Source organism: Hypanus sabinus, chromosome 12 (assembly GCF_030144855.1).
Source record: "Hypanus sabinus isolate sHypSab1 chromosome 12, sHypSab1.hap1, whole genome shotgun sequence".
Lineage (NCBI taxonomy): Eukaryota > Metazoa > Chordata > Chondrichthyes > Myliobatiformes > Dasyatidae > Hypanus > Hypanus sabinus.
The window spans coordinates 15,222,284-15,244,471 of record NC_082717.1 but is presented as its reverse complement, the minus strand read 5'-3'; the positions used below and the strand labels follow the sequence as shown (position 1 = coordinate 15,244,471).

Genomic DNA, 22,188 nt, shown 5'->3' with positions numbered 1-22,188 from the left:
TCCCCAACCTGGCCCCTCCCTCTCCAGTAGGGGAAGAAGCCTACACTGTGGTCCTTCCCCACCAAGCCCTTGTGGTGGCTGCACCAAGCTTCAGTGTGTCCCTCAGCATGTTAGCCCCACATCCTGGAAGGTGCCAGTGATCATAATTCTGATTCTGGAACGTGTTGTGAAATTTGTCCACGGTGGAATGCCAGTGGACAGCATTCCTCCATGGACACCTTGAAGTGCTGGCAGGCCAGCAAGCTTCAGGTAGCCCAAAAGAGTTTCATCAATTTGATGATCTGCCAACAACACTTGATATTTGTGTCCGTGCATGTCCCTTGGAACAGCTGTAGATCAGAGTCCTCTGTCACACATGAACTGTGACACAGGCCCTTTCATCTTTTTCCACGCTCTTCGCAGACCTAGAGTAGACAAAGAAGCGAAGTACTGTCTCTTCCCCACTACAGTCACCCCCTGGGAAGAGAGCTTTGGGAGTGATGCTCTGGGCATGCAGGAAGGATCTGACCAGGAGGGCCCCCCTCACTGCCAGCCAGGCAAGGTTTTGGTGCCTGATGGTGAGACCTGGCGATGAGGCATTCCGTCAGAAGGTCGGAAAACTGCTCCACTGTTTCCATCGAGTCCTTCTCCTGCAGTGTCTGCAGGATGTTCTGTGCTGACCACTGCCTGATGGACTTGTGGTCAAAGGCGTTGGTCTGGAAGAGTTTTTCCACAAAGGGCAGGTAGTGCGGCAGTGTCCAACTGAATGGGACATTGCACAGCAACAGAGCTAGACTCCTCCTTTGTAACACTGGGGTCAGATAGAGCCTCAGCACGTAGAGGTAACTGGCGTCCACGTAATTAGATTCCACACACAGCCTGGTGCAGCCACACCCCAAGGTGGTCATCAGGGTGAGGCTGACATTGGATACATATTTTGTTACATTTCAGATGACCTTTAATCAGAATAAGGACAAATTGACATGCACATTCAGCTGAAAATGGATCAGAAGCAGAATCTCCAACTCACTGATAATCAACACTGGTGCACCTCAAAGATGTGTGCTTAGCCCACTGTTCTACACTATGCACCTATGATTACATGGCTAGGAACAGCTCAAATGCCGGCTGTAGAATTGCTGATGATTGTTGGCAGAATTTCAGATGGTGACCAAGAGGGCATGCAGGAGCGAGATATATCTGCTCGTTGAGTGTGGTCGCATCAACCACCTTGCACTCAACACTAGTGAGACTAAACAACTGATTGTGAACTTCAGAAAGAGTAAGATGAGGGAACATGCAACAATCCTCATTGAGGGATCAGAAGTGGAAAGAATGAGCAATTTCAAGTTCCCAGGTGTCAATACCTGGACCCAGCTACAAAGAATGAACAATTGCAGCTATATTTCATTAGGAGTTTGAGGAGATTTGGTATGTCACCTAAAACACTCTTAAACTTCTACAGATACTGTGGAAAGTATTCTAACTGCCTGCATCACAGTCTGCTTTGGGATGGGGGTGGACTACTATACAGGATCGAAGTGAGCTGTAGAGAATTGTAAACATAGTCAGCTCTGTCACGAGCACTAGCCTCTGTAGTATCCAGGACATCTTCAAGGAGTGATGTCTCAAAAGGGCAGCGTCCATCATTAAGGACACCCATCACACAGGTCATGTCCTGTTCTCATTGCTACCATCAGGGAGGAGGTGAACGCACACACTCAATAATTCAGGAACAGCTACTCCCCCTCTACCATCTGATTTCTGAATGGACACTGAACCCATGACCACTACCTCACTACTTCTTTTATTTCCAGTTTTGCTTATTTAATTCAACTATTTAATAGATCTATATTTACTGTATTTCATGGTGTTTTCTCTATTATTATGTATTGCATTGTATTGCTGCTGCAAAGTCAACAAATTTCATGACATACTGTATGCTGGTGATATTAAATGTGATTCTGAAATATTGTAATATACTTTTAATATATGGAAAATGAGATTTCATGAAAACATTTCCAAAAAATTTTAATAATAAAGCTGTTATTATTTTAAACCCAAAAATTGACAGTAAAGTCTCTCTTCAGGGTAATTAATATATAGCACATCAAAGACTTAATAAAATGAAAAAGGATACTCAGAGCTCGGGAGGAAGCAGGTGACATAAATCCTAATAAACAGCATATAGTTTCTGTCACTGAATTCCTTCAGTATGGGGGGTATTACAATCCTAGTAAAAGATCATTGAGAAAAAACTGAAATTCTAAAACACCAGCCTGAATCTAAGAAAAATGTTTGTAGTTTCGCACATCTGAATTAATTTCTGAAGTTATTTTGTTAAGTATTAATTGTATCAGGATTGCTTAGTCACCAAGTTAATCCTGCTGGTTTGAGTACTCGATATAACGGAAAGCATCAGTGAGCTTTCTATATCTGTTTTCCAGGAACGGCTCATGATTCAGTTATTCCCGTATCTGTCAAATGTGAACGTGGATCCACAGCTCTCTGCCTTTGTCAAGCACTTCATCCAGGACGGTACTGCCCTCTAATGCCACGCTCTGATCTAAGTCCAGGTTTTACTTGCTCTCCTTTCTGATCGTTCTGCTTTTCATGTGGGTCCAATCCACTTTCATTGAAATATAATTCTGCTTGATAAATCTCTGCATTCTCGTACCCATTCTCAAACAGGAAAGGAAATGGTTCTGCCTGTACTTGGGAGAGGTCTGGCAGTTCTTTAGAAATTGTGAAGATGTGCGGTCTTCTTTCCATGGTTGTATCTCCTAAAATCATTTCCTTTAACCCACCGCCACATCTCTAAGTCATTTCTTGTCACCACAAACTACAGCCCTATAAACTTTATGGCCCATCTGTAGATTAAAAGCTTTTCATCGCTCAGTGTTTCCCAGATCCGATTTAAAGTCTTTAACCATTTTGAAAGTGTAGCCTCGCTTTTCATGCATCAGAGGCAGTGGGAGAGCACAGACACACAAAGAATGGTGCTGGGGATGATCAATTCCAACCACTGCCCGTAAGCAGTTTGTACCTCCTCCCAGTGACTGTGTGGGTTTTCTCTACATGCTCTGGTTTCCTCCCACATTCCAAAGCTGTACCGGTTGGTAGGTTAATTGGTCACTGCAAAGTGTCCCGTGATTAGGTTTGGATTAAATTGGTATTGCTGGGTGGTACGGCTGAAAGTGCTAGCTCCGCACTGTATGTCAATACATAAATAAATTACAGATGTCCACAAGGAGCCTGAAACTTCAGCACCATAGAAAGTGATGGTAATACAGTTACCTGTTGAATCTGACTGTTCTTATCTCTCTTTGGTTGTGAAGTTTTCCAAACCCTAGAAAATTCAAACTGCTGAACGGCGAGGGTTACAACCTTGTACAATAGATGACTCACCTTCCTTACCTGATCACTCTGCATCCTACAAGAAGCTGGCAGCAGGTTTCAGGTTTTTATGGAACTAACCTGATGTTAAATTCTTTACACCTTGGTCCTTTGTTCCTCTTTTTGTATTGCTGGCTTTCAAGTGCGTGCAACAACCATCTTCCAATATTTATTTAAATTGTGCTTAATAACTTATAAAGTGTAGATTCTGTAAAGTCGATTTTAAAATGAAAGTCCTTCTCTCCCCTTCTACCCTTATATTACAGAGCAAAGCCTTTTACTATGGACAGTAATTCTCAGAACTCAAGTCATAAAACCTTAACACCACCAATCATTCCATGCCGTCCCGACCCATTCCAGCCTGTTTATTGGATGTTGAAAAGTGGGTAGCACGGTAGAATAGTGGCTAGCATAATGTTATCTTGGTGCCACTGATGAGGGTTCAATTTCTACTGCTGTCTGTAAGGAGTGTGTATGTTTCCCATCCCCCATCACTGCTGGGATTCCTCCAGATGATTTGGTTTCCTCCAACATGCAGGGTAATTGGTCACAAGTGTAATTGTGCAGCATGGGCTTGTGGGCCAGAAGGACCTGTTACCATACTGTATCTCTAAATAAATTCCATAAGATAGAGTATGGACCAAGGTGTAAGATGGGACGGAGGTGCTTAATAAGACTCTGGGTGACTCCTTTTCCCATTACAACTATGAGTTATTGATGAAGGGTTTTAACCTGAAACATTGACTGTTTATTCCTCTCCATAGATGTTGCCTGACCTGCTAAGTTCTGTGTGTGATGCTCTGGATTTCCAGCATCTGCAGAATCTCTAGTGTTTATGAGCTACTATGTTGCCTGATTCTCTAATGGATCTGTAGGCAAATGGCAGCACACTCTGATGCAGTGGCTTCTAAGGTGTTACTGTCCTTTTTAAATGTATTTTTTATGACCACAAGACCCTGATGGACATTAAGAACTTAATGTCGGTCTACCCCATCAGCAAGTAACTCACTGCAGAGAAACGGAATTAGATGGATTTGGTGTGGACTCTGTTGCTGTCTGCTACAGAGGGGAGTCAGAGTCAGTGTGCGAAGGCGGTGTGCATCTAACAGTGAGTGATTGTCTTAGTCACTTTTGTTGTGATTGCAAGACCCTGTTGGATATTAGTAGTTCACTGGTTTATTGGCGGGACAAGCGGCGGAGAAGCTGCGTGGTCTCAGTCATAGTGAGGAGCGGCCTCACACCAGGGGGTCGCATGTTTGCAGCCATCCAGGAGAGAAGAGTTGGAGTCAGTGCTGCCCTCCAGTGTTCGCTCAGCAGAAGACTGGGCCTCAAGTTGCGGTGTTGCCTGTTTGTAGCCGCACAGGAGAGAAATGTCCCAGCTTTTTTTGAGTGTGACCGTATTTTACAAACTACCGTATATGAGCCTTGTGCTGTGTATGACTGTTAGTACTTTGTTTTGCACCTTGGCCCTGGAGTAATGCTACTTCATTTGGCTGTATTCATGTGTGATTGAATGACAATTAAAATTGAACTTAATGAACACAAACGGTGTGCAGACTATGAATCAGTTACATTGTTCAACAATTTAAGACCAAATTGAAGTAACAGCGATAAAATATCAGGCAACAGAATGATTGATAAAACAGAACCCTGCAGTCAAACATGTCGTGACTCAGTTCTTCTACTTCCCACGATCTGGAGAGATTCACTTCTAGTTCAAGTATTTTCTCCACGATACAAAAAACAGGAGCAGGAGTAGGCTATTTAGCCTATTTGACTGTTCACTGTGATCATTTACTTCACTATCCTGTTCCTGCCTTCATCCCCATATCTCTTGAGCATTCAGAAATATATTTATCTACTGCTCATATATATTTAATGACTTGGCCTTCATTGCTTTTGTGGCAGATGGTTCATGTTCACCACTCATATTTCTCTTTATCTTGATTATTAAATCTTGTTCTAAATAGCAAACTCCGTGTCCTGAGGTTGTAGTTCCTAATTCAGAATTCTTGTACCTTGTCAGTCTGGTCCTGTTAGAATTTTATTGGTCAATGTCAATGATTTGGATGGTGGCTTTGTTGTGAATTTTGCAGACAATACAAGGATGTGGAGGGGTAGGTAGTTTTGAGGAAATAGGGAGACTACAGAAGGATGTGGACAGATTAGGAATATGGGCAAAGAAGTGGCAGATGAAATACATCTGTGCACAGTGAGGAAATTTCTCCCAGGTCAGCGGTGCTTGCTTAAAAGGAGAACTTTGCGGATATTCGGCTTCATTCCAGTGGCCCATTCAGCAGCGCACGGAAGCTTTGGCTCTGGGTGAGTTTCCGAGTAAGTTTCTGTTAAGTTTCCCTTTTTTCTTACTGGGGTACTTAGTGTAGCTTAAATGGCCATTGTGTGTTCTTCATACCAGATGTTGGAGTTCTGGAAGACCCAAAATCTCCTGGGGAACCACATCTGTGTGAACTGCATCTGGCTGCAGCTCCTTGCAGACCATGTTAGGGATCTGATGTGGCAGCTGAATGGCTTATATGAGATAGTGAGGAGATCGTCAATCTTAGTTGCAGGGAAGTAGATACCCTTAAGATACAGGAGGCGGGTAGCTGGGTGATTGCCAGGAGAAATGGAAACGTGAATAGACAGTTAATGCAGAGCACCCCCTTGGCTATCCCCCTCAATAAATATTTTGTTTTGGATACTGTTGTGGGGGATGGCCTCCCAGGGGAATGCCACAGTGAGCAATGTACAGGTACTGAGCATGGGTCTGTGGTGCAGAATGGAAAGAGGGGGAAGAGAGGAACAGTAGTAATAGGGGACTCAATAGCCAGAGGAACAGACAGGAGATTCTGTGGATGTGAACGGGACACCTGGATGGTATGTTGCCTCCCAGGTGCCAGGGTTACGGATGTCTCAGATTGTGTCCACAGCTTTTTGGAGAAAGAGCAGCCAGATGTCTTGGTACATATTGGTATCAATAACACAGGAAGAAAAAGCAGAGGTCCTGAGAAGAGAATTTAGAGAGCTAGGCAGAAAGCTGATAACATGACCTCCAAGGTAGTAATTTCTGGATCGCTGTCTGTGCCACGTGCTTCTGAGGGTAGAAACAGAATGATCTGGCAGATAAACGCGTGGCTGACAAGCTAGTGTTTCAGGTTCTTGGATCATTGGGATCTCTTCTGGGAGAGGTATGAGCTGTACAAAAGAGGCAGGTTTATTAGAGCTTTTGTGGGGGGGGGGGGGGGGAGGGAAGTACAAACTAAGGTGGCAGAGGGATGGGAACCAGAGCAAAGGGACTCAGGAAAGACTGGATGGTAGAAATGCAAAGATGGCGTGCAGTCAGACTGTCAGGAAGCGTAGGCAGATGATAGGACATGATTGTAGCCAGCAAGGTGAGAATCAGGGCAGTAGGGATGCAGAATCAAAAAGGGTAGCAAATAAAGGTGTTATATCTTAATGCATGGAGTACAAGAAATAAAGTGGATGATCTTGTTGCACTATTACAGATTGTCAGGTATGATGTTGTGGTCATCACTGAGTCATGGCTGAAGGATGATTGTAGTTGGGAGCTGAATGTCCAAGGTTACACATTGTACTAGAGGAATAGGAAGGTACGTAGAGGGGGTGGCGTAGTTCTGCTGGTAAAGAATGGCATCATACCATTAGAAAGATGTGACATAGGATTGGAAGAAGTTGAATCCGTGTAGGTTGAGTTAAGAAACTGCAAGGGTAAAAGGACCCTGATGGCGGTTATATACAGGTGTCCAAACAGTAGCTGGGATGTGGATTATGGTTTATAATGCGAAATAGAAAAGATGTGTCATCTTCTTTCGGTGCTCGGGTTGTCAGGTCCCTGCCGATATGCGAACTAAGTGGTGGAAGAAGCGAATGCATAGACTGAAGCGTAAAAGAGGCCGAGGTCCAGGTGAACTACTGCTGATGGTGCAGTACCGATCAGGCTTTGTTGAATCTTGCATGGCAAATGGACTCTTGGACATTTCTGTTTATTGTTCCACTAAGATCAACAATATATATGGACGGCTTGGATACTGGTCATGAAAGATGCTGAACACCTGACCGTTGGTCTGTTTTAGTACTGTGCCATGATGTATAATAGCTACAAAATAAAAGATAAACTTGAAAAAAAAAGAAAAGGTGTGTCAAAAAGGCAATGTTACAATAGATATGGGAGATTTTAACATGCAGGTCGATTGGGAAAATCAGGTTGGTAATAGATCTCAAGAGAGTGAGTTTGTTGAATGCATAAGAGATGGCTTTTTAGAGCAGTTTGTCATTGAGCCAACTAGGGGATGAGCTATACTGGATTGGGTGTTATGTAATGAACTGGAGGTGATTAGGGAGCTTAAGTTAAAGGAACCTTCAGGAGACAGTGATCACAATATGATTGAGTTCAACTTGAAATTTGATAGGGAGAAAGTAAAGAATGATGTAGCAGTATTCCAGTGGAGTACGGGAAATTACAGCGGTATGAGAGAGGAGTTGGCCAGAGTAAATTGGAAGGAGATGCTGGCAGGGATCACAGCAGAGCAGCAATGGCTTCAGTTTCTTGGAAAAATGAGGATGGTGCAGGATAGATGTATTCCAGAAACAAAAAAAAACTCAAATGGCAAAATAGTGCAATTGTGACTGACAAGAGAAGACAAAGCTAATGTAAAAGCAAGAGAGGGCATAAAACAAAACAAAAATGGGCATGAAATAGAGGTTTTTAGAGATAAAGTTTTTAAAAACCTACTGCCTCATCTTTAAAAAGCAACTGAAAGAATCATTAGGAGGGAAAAGATTAAATATGAAAGCAAGCTAGCAAACAATATCAAAGTAGATAGAATAAGTTTTTTTCAGGTACAGTATGTAGAAGATAAGAGAGATGAGAGTGGATACAGCACCGCTAGAAAATGAAGCAGGAGAAATAATAACGGGGACAAGGAGACGGCAGATGCACTAAATGAGTATTTTACATCAATTTTCACTATGGGAGACACTAGCGGTGTGCCAGGTGTTGAACAGTGTGAGTGAAGAGAAGTGGGTGCAGTTACTATTACAAGGAAGAAGGTGTTCAAAGAGCTGAAAGACCTAAAGGTGCACAAGTCACCCAGACCAGATGAACTGAACCATAGGGTTCTGAAAGAGGTAGCAGTAGGGATTGAGGTGGCATTAGTAATGATCTTTAAAGAATTATTGGACTTTAGCCTAATTCCCAGAGGACTGGAGAATTGCAGAAGTCACTCCACTCTTTAAGAAAGGAAATTATAGACCAGTAGCCTGACCTCAGTGGTTGGGAAGATGCCGGAGTCAGTTGTTAAGGATGAGGTTATAGAGTACTTGGTAACACTGGGCAAAATCATTATGGTTTCCTTAAGGGAAAATCTTGCCTGAATAAGCTGTTGGAATTCTTTGAGGAGATTACAAGCAGGATAGATAAAGGAGATGCAGTGGATGTTGTATATTTGGACTTTCAGAAAGCCTTTGAGACTGCTTACCAAGTTAGGAGCCTATGGTATAACAGGAAAGTTACTAGCATAATTAGAGCATTGGCTGACTGATGTGGCAGCAAGTGAGAATGAAACGATTCTTTTCCGGTTTGGCTGCCAGTGACTAGAAGTGTACCGCAAGGGTCGGTGTTGGGACCACTTCTTTTTATGCTGTATTTGAATGACTTAGATGATGGAATAGATGGCTTTGTTGCCAAGTTTGCAGATGATACGAAGATTAGTGGAGGGACAGGTAGTGTTGAGGAGACAGGAAGGCTTCAAAAGGACTTTGACAAATTAGGGGAATAGGCAAGAAAGTGGCATATGAAATGCAAAGTTGGAAAATGCATGGTCATGTACTTTGGTAGGAGAAGTAAATATGTAGACTATTTTCTAAATAGAGAGAAAATCCGAAAATGTGAGATGCAGAGGGACTTGAGAGTCCTTATGCCTATTCCCTTTAAACGCGCAAACTTTATTGAATGAAAGGATACCATTTAAAGTTGTTGATGATAACTTTATCTATTTAGGTATAAAAATTACCAAGAAATATAAAGATTTATTTACATTGAATTTTTTACCTATGTTTCATCAAATTCAACAACTTACTACAAGATGGTCTCCCTTATCCTTATCATTAGTCGGTCGGATTAATGCTATTAAAATGATGATTCTACCGAAATTTTTATATTTATTTCAAGCTTTACCAATTTTTATTCCTAAATCTTTTTTTGATAACATTGGCTCAAAAATTTCTTCATTTCTGTGGCAAAATAAAAATCCTAGGTTAAGTAAAAGGCAATTACAAAAATCTAAAAAAGATGGTGGTTTAGCTCTACCTAACTTTAGATTTTACTATTGGGCGAATAATATTCGTAACTTAATTTATCGGAAATCAGATTTGGATTCACCATTGAGCCCACAGTGGGTAAATTTAGAATGTAATGAGGCACAGGGATATTCTCTATTCTCCGTTCTGGGTTCTTCTCTTTCTGCCGATTTAGTTAAATTCAATAAACAGATATCTAACCCTGTTGTCAAACATACATTACGAATTTGGTTTCAATTTCGTAAATTTTTTACTCTGAAAAACTTTGCTCTTGATAGCCCTATTTTACTTAATTTTTTTTTCAAACCTTCTTTGACAGATCAAGCTTTTAGCATATGGAAAAGGAAAGGTATAAAATGCTTTCGTGATCTCTTTTTTGAAGGTAGTTTGATGTCTTTCGACCAACTTTCCAACAAATTTGAGTTACCTAAATCTAACTTTTTTAGATATCTACAAATCAGAAAATTTTTACATAAAATTCTACCATTCTTCCCCAATTCAACTTCAATGGACTTTTTAGGTATGATTTTTACCTTAAATCCCTATCAGAAGGGATTAGTGGCTTTTATTTATAATATGATTATGAAGATACAACCAGAAATATCAGGTAGAATTAAACAAGAATGGGAAAAAGAACTTCAATATAATATATCAATAGAAAAATGGGAAAAAATTTTACAAATGGTTAATTCTTCTTCTATATGTGCTAAACATGCTTTAATACAATTTAAAATTGTACATATGTCTAAAGATAAACTTGCTCGATTCTACTCTCATATTAACCCTCAATGTGACAGATGTCATTCAGATGTGGCTTCATTGACCCATATGTTTTGGTCATGTCCCACTTTACATAACTATTGGAAGGACATATTTGTTACCATTTCCTCAATTTGGAATATCGATTTACAACTTCATTTTATTACTGCGATTTTTGGTATACCAAATGAGGATGGTAATCAGTTTTCCCCTTCAATTAGACGAATGATTGCTTTTGTAACATTAATGGCCAGAAGGTCTATATTGCAAAATTGGAAAGAAGTAAATCCTCCTACCACATTTCAGTGGCTCTCTCAAACTATTTCTTATCTGAGCTTGGAAAAAATTAGAAGCACTATTTTTGACTCATCAGTTAAATTTGAAGAAACTTGGGGACCGTTCATTCGACATTTTCATATGAATTAATTTGACCTCTCCCAGACCTTCTCTCTGTTTATTCTTGTTCTGGTATGGAGTTCCGGAGTTTTTGGCACTATCATATACAAATAAACTGTTATTATTGCCCATTGTTAGTTTAGTTTAGTATTTTTTTTTCTCAATATATATTTTTTGCTTATATTTTTACATTTTTTTCTTTTTCTTTTGATGATTATTCTTATTTTTTTCATATAATTATTATAGACTTGATTGATAATGTACTATGTTTTCCTGTTGATATTTTAATAGGATATTGTTATCCTATTATTAATTTAATTTCAAGTCTAATGCATTTATAACCTATTCATTATTATGTTATGTTTTTTTTTATATATATGAAATTCAATAAAAAGATTGAAAAAGAAAAAGAAAGAGAGTCCTTATGCAGAACACCCTAAAGGTTAACTTGCAGATTGAGTCAATGGTGAGGAAGGCAAATGCCACGTTAGCATTCATTTCAAGAGGTCTAGAATACAAGAGCAAGGGTGTGATGCTGAGGCTTTATAAGGCACTGGTGAGGCTTCACCTTGAGTATTGTGAGCAGTTTTGGGATCATCATCTTAGAAAAGATGTGCTGGCATTGGAGAGGGTTCACAGGAGGTTTACAAGGATGATTCCGGGAATGAAAGATTTATCATACGAGGAACATTTGATGGCTCTGGGTCTGTATTCCCTGGAATTCAGAAGGATGAGAGGGGATCTCATTGAAACCTTTTGAATGTTTAAAGGCCTAGACAGAGTAGATGTGGAAAGGATGTTTCCCATGGTTAGTCAGTCAAGGACAGAAGGGTACAGTTTTTGGTTAGAGGGGCATCCATTTAAAACAGAGATGCGGAGAGATTTCTTTAGCCGGAGAGTGGTGAATCTGTAGAATTCTTTGCCACAGGCAGCTTTGGAGGCCAAGTCTTTATGTATATTTAAGGCAGAGTTGGTAGATTCTTGATTGGTCACGGCTCGAAGGGATACTGGGGTGGGTGGGGAGGGAGGCAAGAGGTTGGGGCTGAGAGGAAAAATGGATCAGACATAATGAAATTTCAGACCGACTCAATGGGACAAATGGCCTAATTCTGCTCATACATCTAATGGTTTTTCATTCATCTAAACTGTGGTCAATAGTATGGTCAAGTGTATGGGACACTGGAAAAATGTTGAATTTCCCCTTGGGGATGAATAAAGTATCTATCTATCTATAAACCCATGGGTACAACATACCTGCTACTTGCCCACTTAAAAAGGAAGGTGTGGTATCTCTTTTATTTGAAATGGATCAAATAACTAGGTATTTCTGTGTTTTGTTCCAGGAGAGTGTGTTGTGGGTCAAGCCACAAGTTTCCTGCGGACAATTACTATTAAAGGCTTAGGGTACGTGGGAACTTCAACAAAATTATTCAAAAAGTACAGCGATCATGTGGGAATTCCAAGTGGAAAGTTCTACAAAGAGTAATAATCTTGTTCTGATAAGTGAAAGTTCAAAAGTTCAGAGTTAATTTATTATCAAAGTACAGTACCTTTATGTCACCATATACAATCCTGAGATTGCTTTCTTGCAGGCATACTCGGTAAATCCAAGAAACAGAATAGAATTGATGGAAGACATTAACAGGATGGACAAAAAACCAATGCATAAAAGACAACAAACTGCAAATACAAAAGAAAAATACAAAATATAATAATAATCAATAAATAAATAATATTGAGATCATGAGATGCTGAGTACTTGAAAGTGAGTCCATTGATTGTGGGAGCTGTTCACTGATGGGGTGAGTGAAGTTATCCCCACTGGTTCAAGAGCCTGATGGTGAAGGAGTAATAATTGTTCCAGAATCTGGCGGTGTGGGTCCTGAGCCTTCTGTACCTCCTGCCTGATAGTAGCAGTGGGAAGAGAGCATGGCCTGGGTGGTGGGGGTCTTTGATGATAAATGCTGTTTTCCTGCGATAGTGCTCCATGTAGATGTGCTCAGTGGTAGGGAGGGTTGTACCCATGATGGACTAGAATTGATTATTATGTGTATGTGGAACTACTAAGATTTATTATCCATTTTAATGTTGGTGTTGAATAGTGCAACTTCATGGCTCAGTTGAGAGAAAATACTACGAGAGGTGATTGATAAGTTCGTGGCCCAAGGTAGAAGGAGTCAATTTTAGAAATCCTAGCACATTTATTTTTCAACTTAGTCCAGTGGTCGTGGAGCATACGGATCCCTTCTTAGTAGAAGTGGTCCACAACAGGGGTGATTGATAAATTCGTGGCCCAAGTAGAAAGCAAAGAGTTTTACAGCTCTTGTTACATGCACAGTCAGTTCAACTCTTTGCGTGAAAATGCAGAAAGTTTGAAGTTAATAACTCATCTCCTTCTACCTTAGACCATGAACTTATCAATCACCCCATGCTGTGGACCACTCTGGAGGTCCAAGACGCCGACTTCTACAAAGAAGGGATCCGTATGCTCCACGACCACTGGAATAAGTGTGTAAATGTAGGAAAAATAGATGTGCTAGGTTTTCTAAAATTGACCCTTTCTACCATAGGCCATGAACATATCAATCACCCCTAGTATCTTGATGTCAAACTGTAATAGTTTTGAAGTTGGTTGACCTTGGTGATGGATTGACTACTTCAGTCATGTCCTGTAAGAAGAGCTACACTTCTAGCAGCATCACAGAGAGAGTAAATCATAAACATGAGGAAGTCTGCAGGTGCTGAAAATCCAAAGCAACACACACAGAACGCTTGAGGATTCTAGCAGGTCAGGCAGCATCTATGAAGTACTTTCTTCAGCACTGAGCAGGAAGGGGAAGATGCCAGAATAAAAAGGTTGGGGGGGGGGGGGTGGAAAAATGGCTTGCTGATAGGTGAGGCCAGGTGGGTGCAGAAGTTCAAGGACTGGAGGAGAAAGAATCTAATAGGAGAGGAGAGAGTGGACTTTCCGCCTACTATTACCTCCCCCTGTGTCCTCTCCTCCCCTTTCTCCTATTGTCCATTCTCCTCTCCCTTCAGATTCTTTCCTTTCCAGTCTTTGGCCTTTCCCACCCACCCGGCTTCAGCTATCACCTTCTAACAAGTTTTTTTTCTCCTCTCCCCACCTTCTCATTCTGGTGTCTTCCCCCTTCCTTCTCAGTCTCATAGAGTGAGAACAGTATTTACCATTACCGACTGGTATGGCCTACTGGTATTTTTCAGCATTATATACTACATACGTACTTTGATAATAAATGTACTTTAAACTTTTAAGAGAAAATCTTTCTCAGCTCTGTTGCATCCATGTCTCTCACCTTATTCAGTTATTGACAAAAGAGACCGCAGGCAGCGCATACAGTTCAGCATGCGATGTTTAGATGAGAAAGCAAAAGGATTAGAGTGTACTCATTTGAAAAAGATCGTGAGGCCACACTGAAATAAAGGAAATAAATTGCTGGGCATCAGATTGATTAGTTAACGCTGTGGATAAAACAAGAGTTACAATGAAGGTTCAAGTAAACAATTTCCTGAAAATATATAAAGCCAAATCAAAATATTAGAATTTTAATTTTATCATCAGAAGTATAATGTAAAAGATGCTGGAAAGTACTTTAAAAAGTTTTCTATAAAATATAGTTTGGGAAACTGTTAATCCTCATTCAGATGTGGGTACCTTGTAGTAGAACAATCAAAAGCATACAATGTAAATTCATCAAAACACTGCCAATTTTTCTGACAAGGGACAAGGGCCTGAGATAATTTCTATTGCAACAAAGGAGATTTAAGAGCTTTTGTTACAGTTGTGGGATGTAATTGAGCCATAACATTTAATTTATTTGCAGGGGACAGTGATAAGGGGTCATGAATTTGAGTCAGGAAGAGAATGAAAGTTATAAAATTTCTCTACACTGAGTTCTAAGACTTTGGAAAGTTGTGTAATATATTGTGCAGCAATGATTATGCTCTTTCTTAGAAAATACGATAAATATTTGAAAAAGACATCTAGTGTGATGAGTGAACCACTCAACATGGTTTGATGTGTGGTCGTGTAAAGTTTTGAGGTCCTAATTCTATTATCTATACAATGTGATGTGATTATATATATCTTAAGGGATTTACTCCTTAAACAAATTTGGTTTGTTTGGCCATTAAATATCATTTTCTTGTGCAGTATTCTGAATAAACATGCCACCATCACAAACCAGGATAACAAAGTAACCCTGGAGCCACATGGACAAGCCAGAGTGATTTTAAACGGCGTCCCTGTTCATACCAAAGTTCAGCTCAGACACTTGGTAGGTCTCTCGCTCTTAGAAGAAAAAGTAGTTCAGGATATGTTCCATTCTGCTACAGTATGTTCTCATCCTACCTATTAAAGAATATTGTGATAATGTTTCTTCAGCTTTTAAAGTCAACAAAATAAAAACTTAGGAACCTACAAAATATTTTATCCAGTGCAAAGTCTGCCATTCTGAACCCAATCTTACTAATTTAAGCTTCCATTTCCTTCTGGAACTGGGTTCATAATCAGTAATGAATGAGGGGATGAAGTCTCAAAGTGTTTTGCAGAAGCCCATACTTATCTAACTATTGCAGGGTATAAAGTAGTACATGTCAAGATACTTCTTACATTGAATTAATAAGACACCACACAAGAATAGCTCTCGTGATAAAGAGATGTTACAATGGAAAATATACTTGCATTCGATTGTACACCCATGTACAGATTCTCAGCCTCATTGAGAATGAGAACCTTCACCTCACTGATCAGCTACTGCTTCAATCAAATTATTTCAGCTTATTCCCTATGAAAAAGGAATTTAGACCCTGGGATAAAAGAACCAGAGTCTGGGCAGGAGAGAATAATTTAATAGTAATTGTATATGTGGATCCATTCAGCATATTCTGCAGACCCTCATTTCTAATATATTTGTAACTAAAAGAGTAACTGATTCAAAGAAAATGGGACTTTTTCAATGATCCAATGATTGTTTCACCTGAAGTAATGATGAGCAGTATTTTTAATTTCTTTAATAAATGGAGGTGGGTAGGGGGATTTGGACTTCTGCTGGCACATGTGGGGATGGAGGGGGATGCTTTTGCTGCTGCTAGTTCAAGGGGAGAGGGCTTTGATGTTTCTATCGTCCTATGGGGTTTCTTTGTTTCGCGGTTGTCTACAAAGAGGGTGAATTTCAGGTTGTATACTGTATACATATTCCATTAAAAAGTACTTTAAAATTATTATTAAATAATTTATTAATTAGTAAATAACAATATTTAATTTCTGGTGAACCCATGGCCATCCCCAACATTAGTAATCCTCTGTGTGTCCTAAGGGTGCCCATTCAGAAAACTTGTGATATTCTATCAAACTCCTTCCCCTTTAACTTTGTAATATCCATTGATGCTTTACACCAACCATACATACTTACCAGATGGGAGTAAGTTGTTAGTTTTTGCATTCAGAAAATGTAGACAATAAATAAAACACAAGTCCTTTTATTATTTGATTCAGGACCGACTTATTTTGGGATCCAACAGCACTTATCTTTATGTGGGTTTTCCATGTGAACGCAATGATGAGGACTTGAGCAAATATGATTATGACTTCTTCCAGTCAGAGCTGGCAGCAGAAGAAGGCTTTGACAGAGATGCGCTGGGTAAGTAATGTGAAGAAATAAATGTTTAATAATCTCATTGCATGTTATGCACATGGTACTACAGCTGCAGAATGAGATGGTAGCCCAAGGACTGAGTTCAAAACGGCAAATTTTCGAGGTGATTTCAAAATATCACTTGACACGAACTAGCATTTGGAAAGAACTATTGTGGAAACTTTTACAGTAAAACATACAAAATGCCAGAGGAACTCAGCATGTCAGGCAGCATCCATGAAAAAGGATAAAACAGTAATGTTTCAAGCTGATGAAGGGTCTTGGCCCAAAACATTGACTGTTCATTCTTTTCCATAGATGCTGTCTGACCTGCTGAGTTCCTTCTGCATTCTTGAAAACCATCAGCATGTATATTGACTGGTAAAATCTTTTTCCTTCCCATGAGCACAGTTTTTAAAATATGCATCAAAAATGCAAAGAAATTTCCTTTACCTAAATTATGAAATTTCTGGTTAGAAATGATCTTTAGAAACTTCTTTCTCTTGGGTTAACAACTTGTAGACTTGTAGTTATGTGGTCAGATTGGGAAAAGGAGTTGAAGACAAAGGTTTCACCCAATATGTGGGGCACATATGGGGAACAAGCTGTTTGAAAGGGTGGTAGAGACACAAGCTTTCATCATATTTAGATGAGAACTTTTTAAGCTGTAACTTACAAGTCTGGAAAATGGGAATAATGTGGACATCTATATAGTAAATTTCTTTAATTCTGTGGTGATGGTGGTTATACAAGAATTTTCAGACAGTATCATTAATTTTGCAATTTACCGATCATTTTTCAATACATTGTGTTCGAACAGATATTGGTTGTAGATCAGTCACAACACCACAGCATAGAACAAGCCTTTTGGCCCGTCTAGTCCATTCTAAACTATTATTCCGCCTAGTGCCACCGACCTAGAACCAGACCATACCCCCCATACCCCTCCCATCCACGTATTTATCCAAACTTCTAAATGTTGAAATCAAACTCACGTCCACCACTTCTGTAAGCAGCTCATTTCACACTCTCACTGGCCTTTGGCTGGAGAAGTTCCCCATCATGTTCTCCTTAGATATTTCATTTTTCAACTTAACCCATGACCTTTAGTTCTAATCTCACCCAATCTCAATGAAAAATGCCTGCTTGCATTTAACTTATCTCTACCCCTTGCAATTTTGTACATCTTGGCTCTGTAACAGGTCTTGGTACTATTCTGTAAAATTACTGATTTAGACTTTTCATTTAAATGCTACAGTCATAGACGGTCTTTGTTAATTAAGTCTGAATGCACATAAACTATTGCTTTAACCCTGATGAAAGTGACACATGAGCGAACAGTTGATGGATTGTCAAACAAGGAGTTTTTGGAGTTATGAGAAGTTTTCCACTGACCAGGTCACGCTGGTAGGAATAACAGGAGCGTAGACCTGAGTGTGCTTGCTGTGTTCCATGATTACGTCCGAGTCAAGCCGATGGTGGTAGAAGCAAACCAGATCAGCAGAGAGTTAAATAAGGTAATCTTTCCATTTCACATTTCTACCTCCAACTCAAAATCCACAAACCTGACTGTCTGGTTATGCCCATTCATTGGTTATGCCTGTTCCTGCCCCACTGAACTCACGTTCACATAACTCTGCTCCATTTTATCCCTTGAAGGATCTCAGCCTCAAAACAGCTCCTCTATATTTCTCTCCATTGATGCTGCCTGACCTGCTGAGTTCCTCCAGGATTTTGTAAGTGTTATTCTGGATTTCCAGCATCTGCATAATCTCATGTTTATAATCTCTTCATTTCACTCCTTTGTGTGGATTGGAAATAACATCTCCTCTTCGCTGACAATCATCAGTGGGGCTTAACTCACTTCCTTACTCTCTCTAAACTTAGCCAGCTCCATCTTGGACACTACCCTCCCTAACATCGAGGACATCTTCAAAAGGAGATGCCTTAAAAAGGTAGCATTCATCATTAAGGATCCTCATCACCCAGGACATGCCCTCTTCTCATTGTTACCTTCGAAGATACAGGTGCCTGAAGACACACAGTCAACGCTTTAAGAACAGCTTCTTCCCCTCCGCCATCAAATTATTAAGTGGACAATGAATCCACGTTTTTTTTTGCTCTCTTTTTACACTACATATTTAATGTATTTTTAATGTGTTCTATATGTATATATTTCTTACTGTAATTTATATCTTTATTACTATGTACTGTAATGTACTGCTGGTGCAAAACAACAAATGCCGGTGATATTAAATCTGATTTTGATTCCCTCCATTCAGGCAGGCAGTGTCTCTCACACACACACATACACATCAGTATAAAACTGGAAGAACTTGTATTTATCTCATACCTCTTACATTCCTCAGATATCCTGAAGTGCTTTTCACAACTGATGACTTAATGATCTTTTGGAGGCACATTTGTTGCAGCCAATCTCCCCACAATCATTCATAAGCAGCAAGTTAATGAATGACCTTTTGCTTTCGGTGCTGGTGTTCAATGTCTTCAAGGACACTGAGTGGTGATGTGATGCCATTTGTTCACTGAAGAGCAGATGGAGTCCAGTTTAATTATTTTGTCTAAAATACAGCACTGCCTTCAGAGGGGTATTCCCTCAGGATTGTACTGAGATTCAACTCTCAAAATTCAGTTAGGTCTTGGATTTGCTGAAGACGTTTGAAGCGCAGTTTTATTTTGCAGCTTGGACTGTTATTTTAATTTTACAATAACAGGATCTCAGCTTTGAGCTGGAAGTGAAAAACTTGGCATTAACAGACTCCAGAGGCTCTGACTTGGCAAAGGAAGTGATGGTGAAGGTGACAAACAAAGTGACTGATGAGGTAAGAAGGTGGTCACATTGTTTGTTGTTGCAATGACATCTCACTGTAAGAGAATAGCTTTTCCTAACACCTTTCTCTGCCTTCCAAATTCAATTTATAGTTTCCTCCCCAATGCCATTGGCTATTAAGGGAGTTAAGCACTTTAGTTACACACAAATATGCTGCAGGAATTCAGCAGGTCAGGCAGCATCTATGGAAAACAGTAAACAGTGGACGTTTTGTGCTGAGATCCTACATCAGGACCCAAAACATTGCCTGTTTACTTTTTTCCATAGATGCTGCCTAGCCTGCTGAGTTCCTCCAGCATTTTGTGTGTGTGTTGCTTGGATTCCCAGCAAGTGCAGATTTTCTCGTGTTTGTGAAGCACTTTAGTTAAACAGGGAAGGCTAAGGAAAAAAAGGTTATCATTAAAGAGAGTTTAAAAGGAGTTGCTTTTCATTCAATTTGATCAAAATTTCCACTCTTTCACCTCTGTTACTATCTGGAGTAGTTCCTGCTACAAGGCAGAATGATATGCCACTTCATGTACTTCGGTACAAAATTTATTAATGTGATCATGGCTGACTTACCCCAGTTTCTCTTCCTGGCCAGTTCCCCAAAGCACTCAAATCCCTACATCTACTTTAAATACCTCTCGTGATCCAGCCCCTGCAATTCTTTGTGGTAGAAAATTCCAGAGATTCACCTCCCTCCGTGAGAGGAACACCTTTTCTGCAATCCAAAAGACTGTAGAAGAAAATCATGCAACCCATCCTATCCATTACAAGTCAAAAGAGAGCTGCATCCCACCTCTTGATCTTAATCATGATCACAGAGTTATATGGCACGGAAACAGACCCCTTCAGCCCAACTAGTCCACGCTGACTAAGATGTCCCATCTAAGCTAGTCCCATTTCCAGTGTTTGGCCCATAATCTTCTAAACCTTTCCAAACTATGTACCTATCCAACTGTCTTTTAAAAGTTGTTATTGTACCTGCCTCAACCACTTCCTCTGGCAGCTGATTCCACATAATTACCACTCTTTGAGTAACAAAGTTCCCCTTAAATCTCAGTCTCCTCACCTCACACAGTAGTCTGAAGTACTGCTCATCAGTGCCTGTGAATTAATCCATCTTTAAGACCTCTAGGATACGTATAATGCCTCTTCCTTTTAATGGTAACTTATTTTTGTATTTCACCACGAACCCTCCCTCCACCCCACGACTCCCTAAATTCTCCAACTGCAACGTCCTTCTCCACAGTGAACACAGATGAGAAGTGTTCACTAAAGACCTCACCTATGCAAATGGTTCCAAACACAGACTGTCCCTTTCAGCTCTACTATTACTCTGGTTACCCTCTTGAAATTCTGCTAGTGTGATTTCCTGCTGTTTTGCCCTTCCAATTTATACAAGTGCATTCCAGGCTTTCTACCTTTTGGTTTAGAAGTTCATAGCACGTCAACACCTCCATCCAGGCATTTTTCAAGAAGAACTAGAGAACCAGGCTTTCAAGCAGTCAACATTTGTGGGGGAGAAGAGTTCTTCAACATCATTCTAATCCTTCAATTAATCACCTTACAATTACATCCCTTGTTACTGATTTTAAAGGGATTTAGGTGGTTCTTGTTCACTCTTTCCATCACCATTTTAAACAGTGAATAAATTATTTCAGTCAACCCTACTTTAATAAGATATAGGAGCAGAATTAGGCCATTTGGCCCATCGAGTCTGCTCCACCATTTCATCATGACTGATCCAATTTTCCTCTCAGCTGTATCCCTTCATGTCCTGACCAATCATGAATGTATCAACCTCTGCCTTCAATATACATAATAAAAAATAGCCCAGTTTACACAGTCTTGTAGCGAAATTTCTACTGCCCAGCTAAGATTTAAATTAAATTATCTCAGCTCTGTCTGTAAGTATTATGCCACCCTACCTCTCAGGGCTGACCGTAATTGTGCACAGTATGCTAACTGTGTTCTAACGAGTACTTTATAAAATTCCATAAAGCTCTTCGATCTCATGCCTCAATTACTAAAGAAATATGTCCAATCATCACATATTCCACTGAAAATTGGATACTTACTGATCCAGATGGGTTTTCATTGTAACAGGTATGGGTCTGGTCAAAAGCCAAGTTTGTGAACAGGAAGTTCATCATGGAAGACATGTATCAGCGATTTGTTGAAGGGGAGAATATTTCTGTGGACAGAGAGCACGATCCATTCTGGGATCCTATTGAAGCAGTTCATTTAGGTACTGCTTATGTCTGGCTTCAGTCTCTGAACTACTGTATCATATTGGAAGAACATGTGGAGTTTCATAATTCCCAGGGCAAAGAAGAGGCCATTTTACAGATGAACCTGGTGCCATGCAACTCAAGTGGACAGTAAGTTTCAGAACTGACCAATCAGTTTTTAAAAAATACAACCCAAAGCGAAAACATTGCAAAGAGGCATGCTATTTTCCACACCCCTGTAACCGTGTTTGCAAAATTTTACCAAACATGCTACTGGAAACAACTACTCCAATGCATATACACTCAGAGGCCACTTTATTAGGTACACATGTACAGCTGCTCATTAATGGCTGACTAGATATTTGCAATCATGTGGTAGCCACCCAATGCATAAAAGATGCAGACATAGTCAACAAGTTCAGTTGTTGTTCAGAATGGGGAAGCAATATGATCTAAGTGACTTTGACTGTGGAATGATTGTTGGTGCTGGACGAGGTGGTTTGAGTATCTCAGAGACTGCTGATTTCCTGGGACTTTCACACATAACAGTCTCTAGTTTACAGAGAACGGTGCGAAAAACAAAAAAGACATCCACTGAGCAAAAATGCCTCGTTAATGC

The 22,188-nt window shown here is 40.0% G+C and overlaps 1 protein-coding gene across 1 annotated transcript in view; it reads left to right on the top strand.

The window, feature by feature from the left end:
* Positions 1–22,188, top strand: part of kif28 (kinesin family member 28) — a 68,600-nt gene that overhangs the window by 26,670 nt on the left and 19,742 nt on the right. The window contains exons 11-17 of the mRNA XM_059985584.1: positions 2,427–2,517; positions 12,192–12,252; positions 15,020–15,143; positions 16,364–16,508; positions 17,901–18,019; positions 19,238–19,345; positions 21,445–21,719. Of these exons, the coding sequence (XP_059841567.1) occupies positions 2,427–2,517; positions 12,192–12,252; positions 15,020–15,143; positions 16,364–16,508; positions 17,901–18,019; positions 19,238–19,345; positions 21,445–21,719 (923 nt within the window). The remainder of the gene's footprint in view (positions 1–2,426; positions 2,518–12,191; positions 12,253–15,019; positions 15,144–16,363; positions 16,509–17,900; positions 18,020–19,237; positions 19,346–21,444; positions 21,720–22,188) is intronic.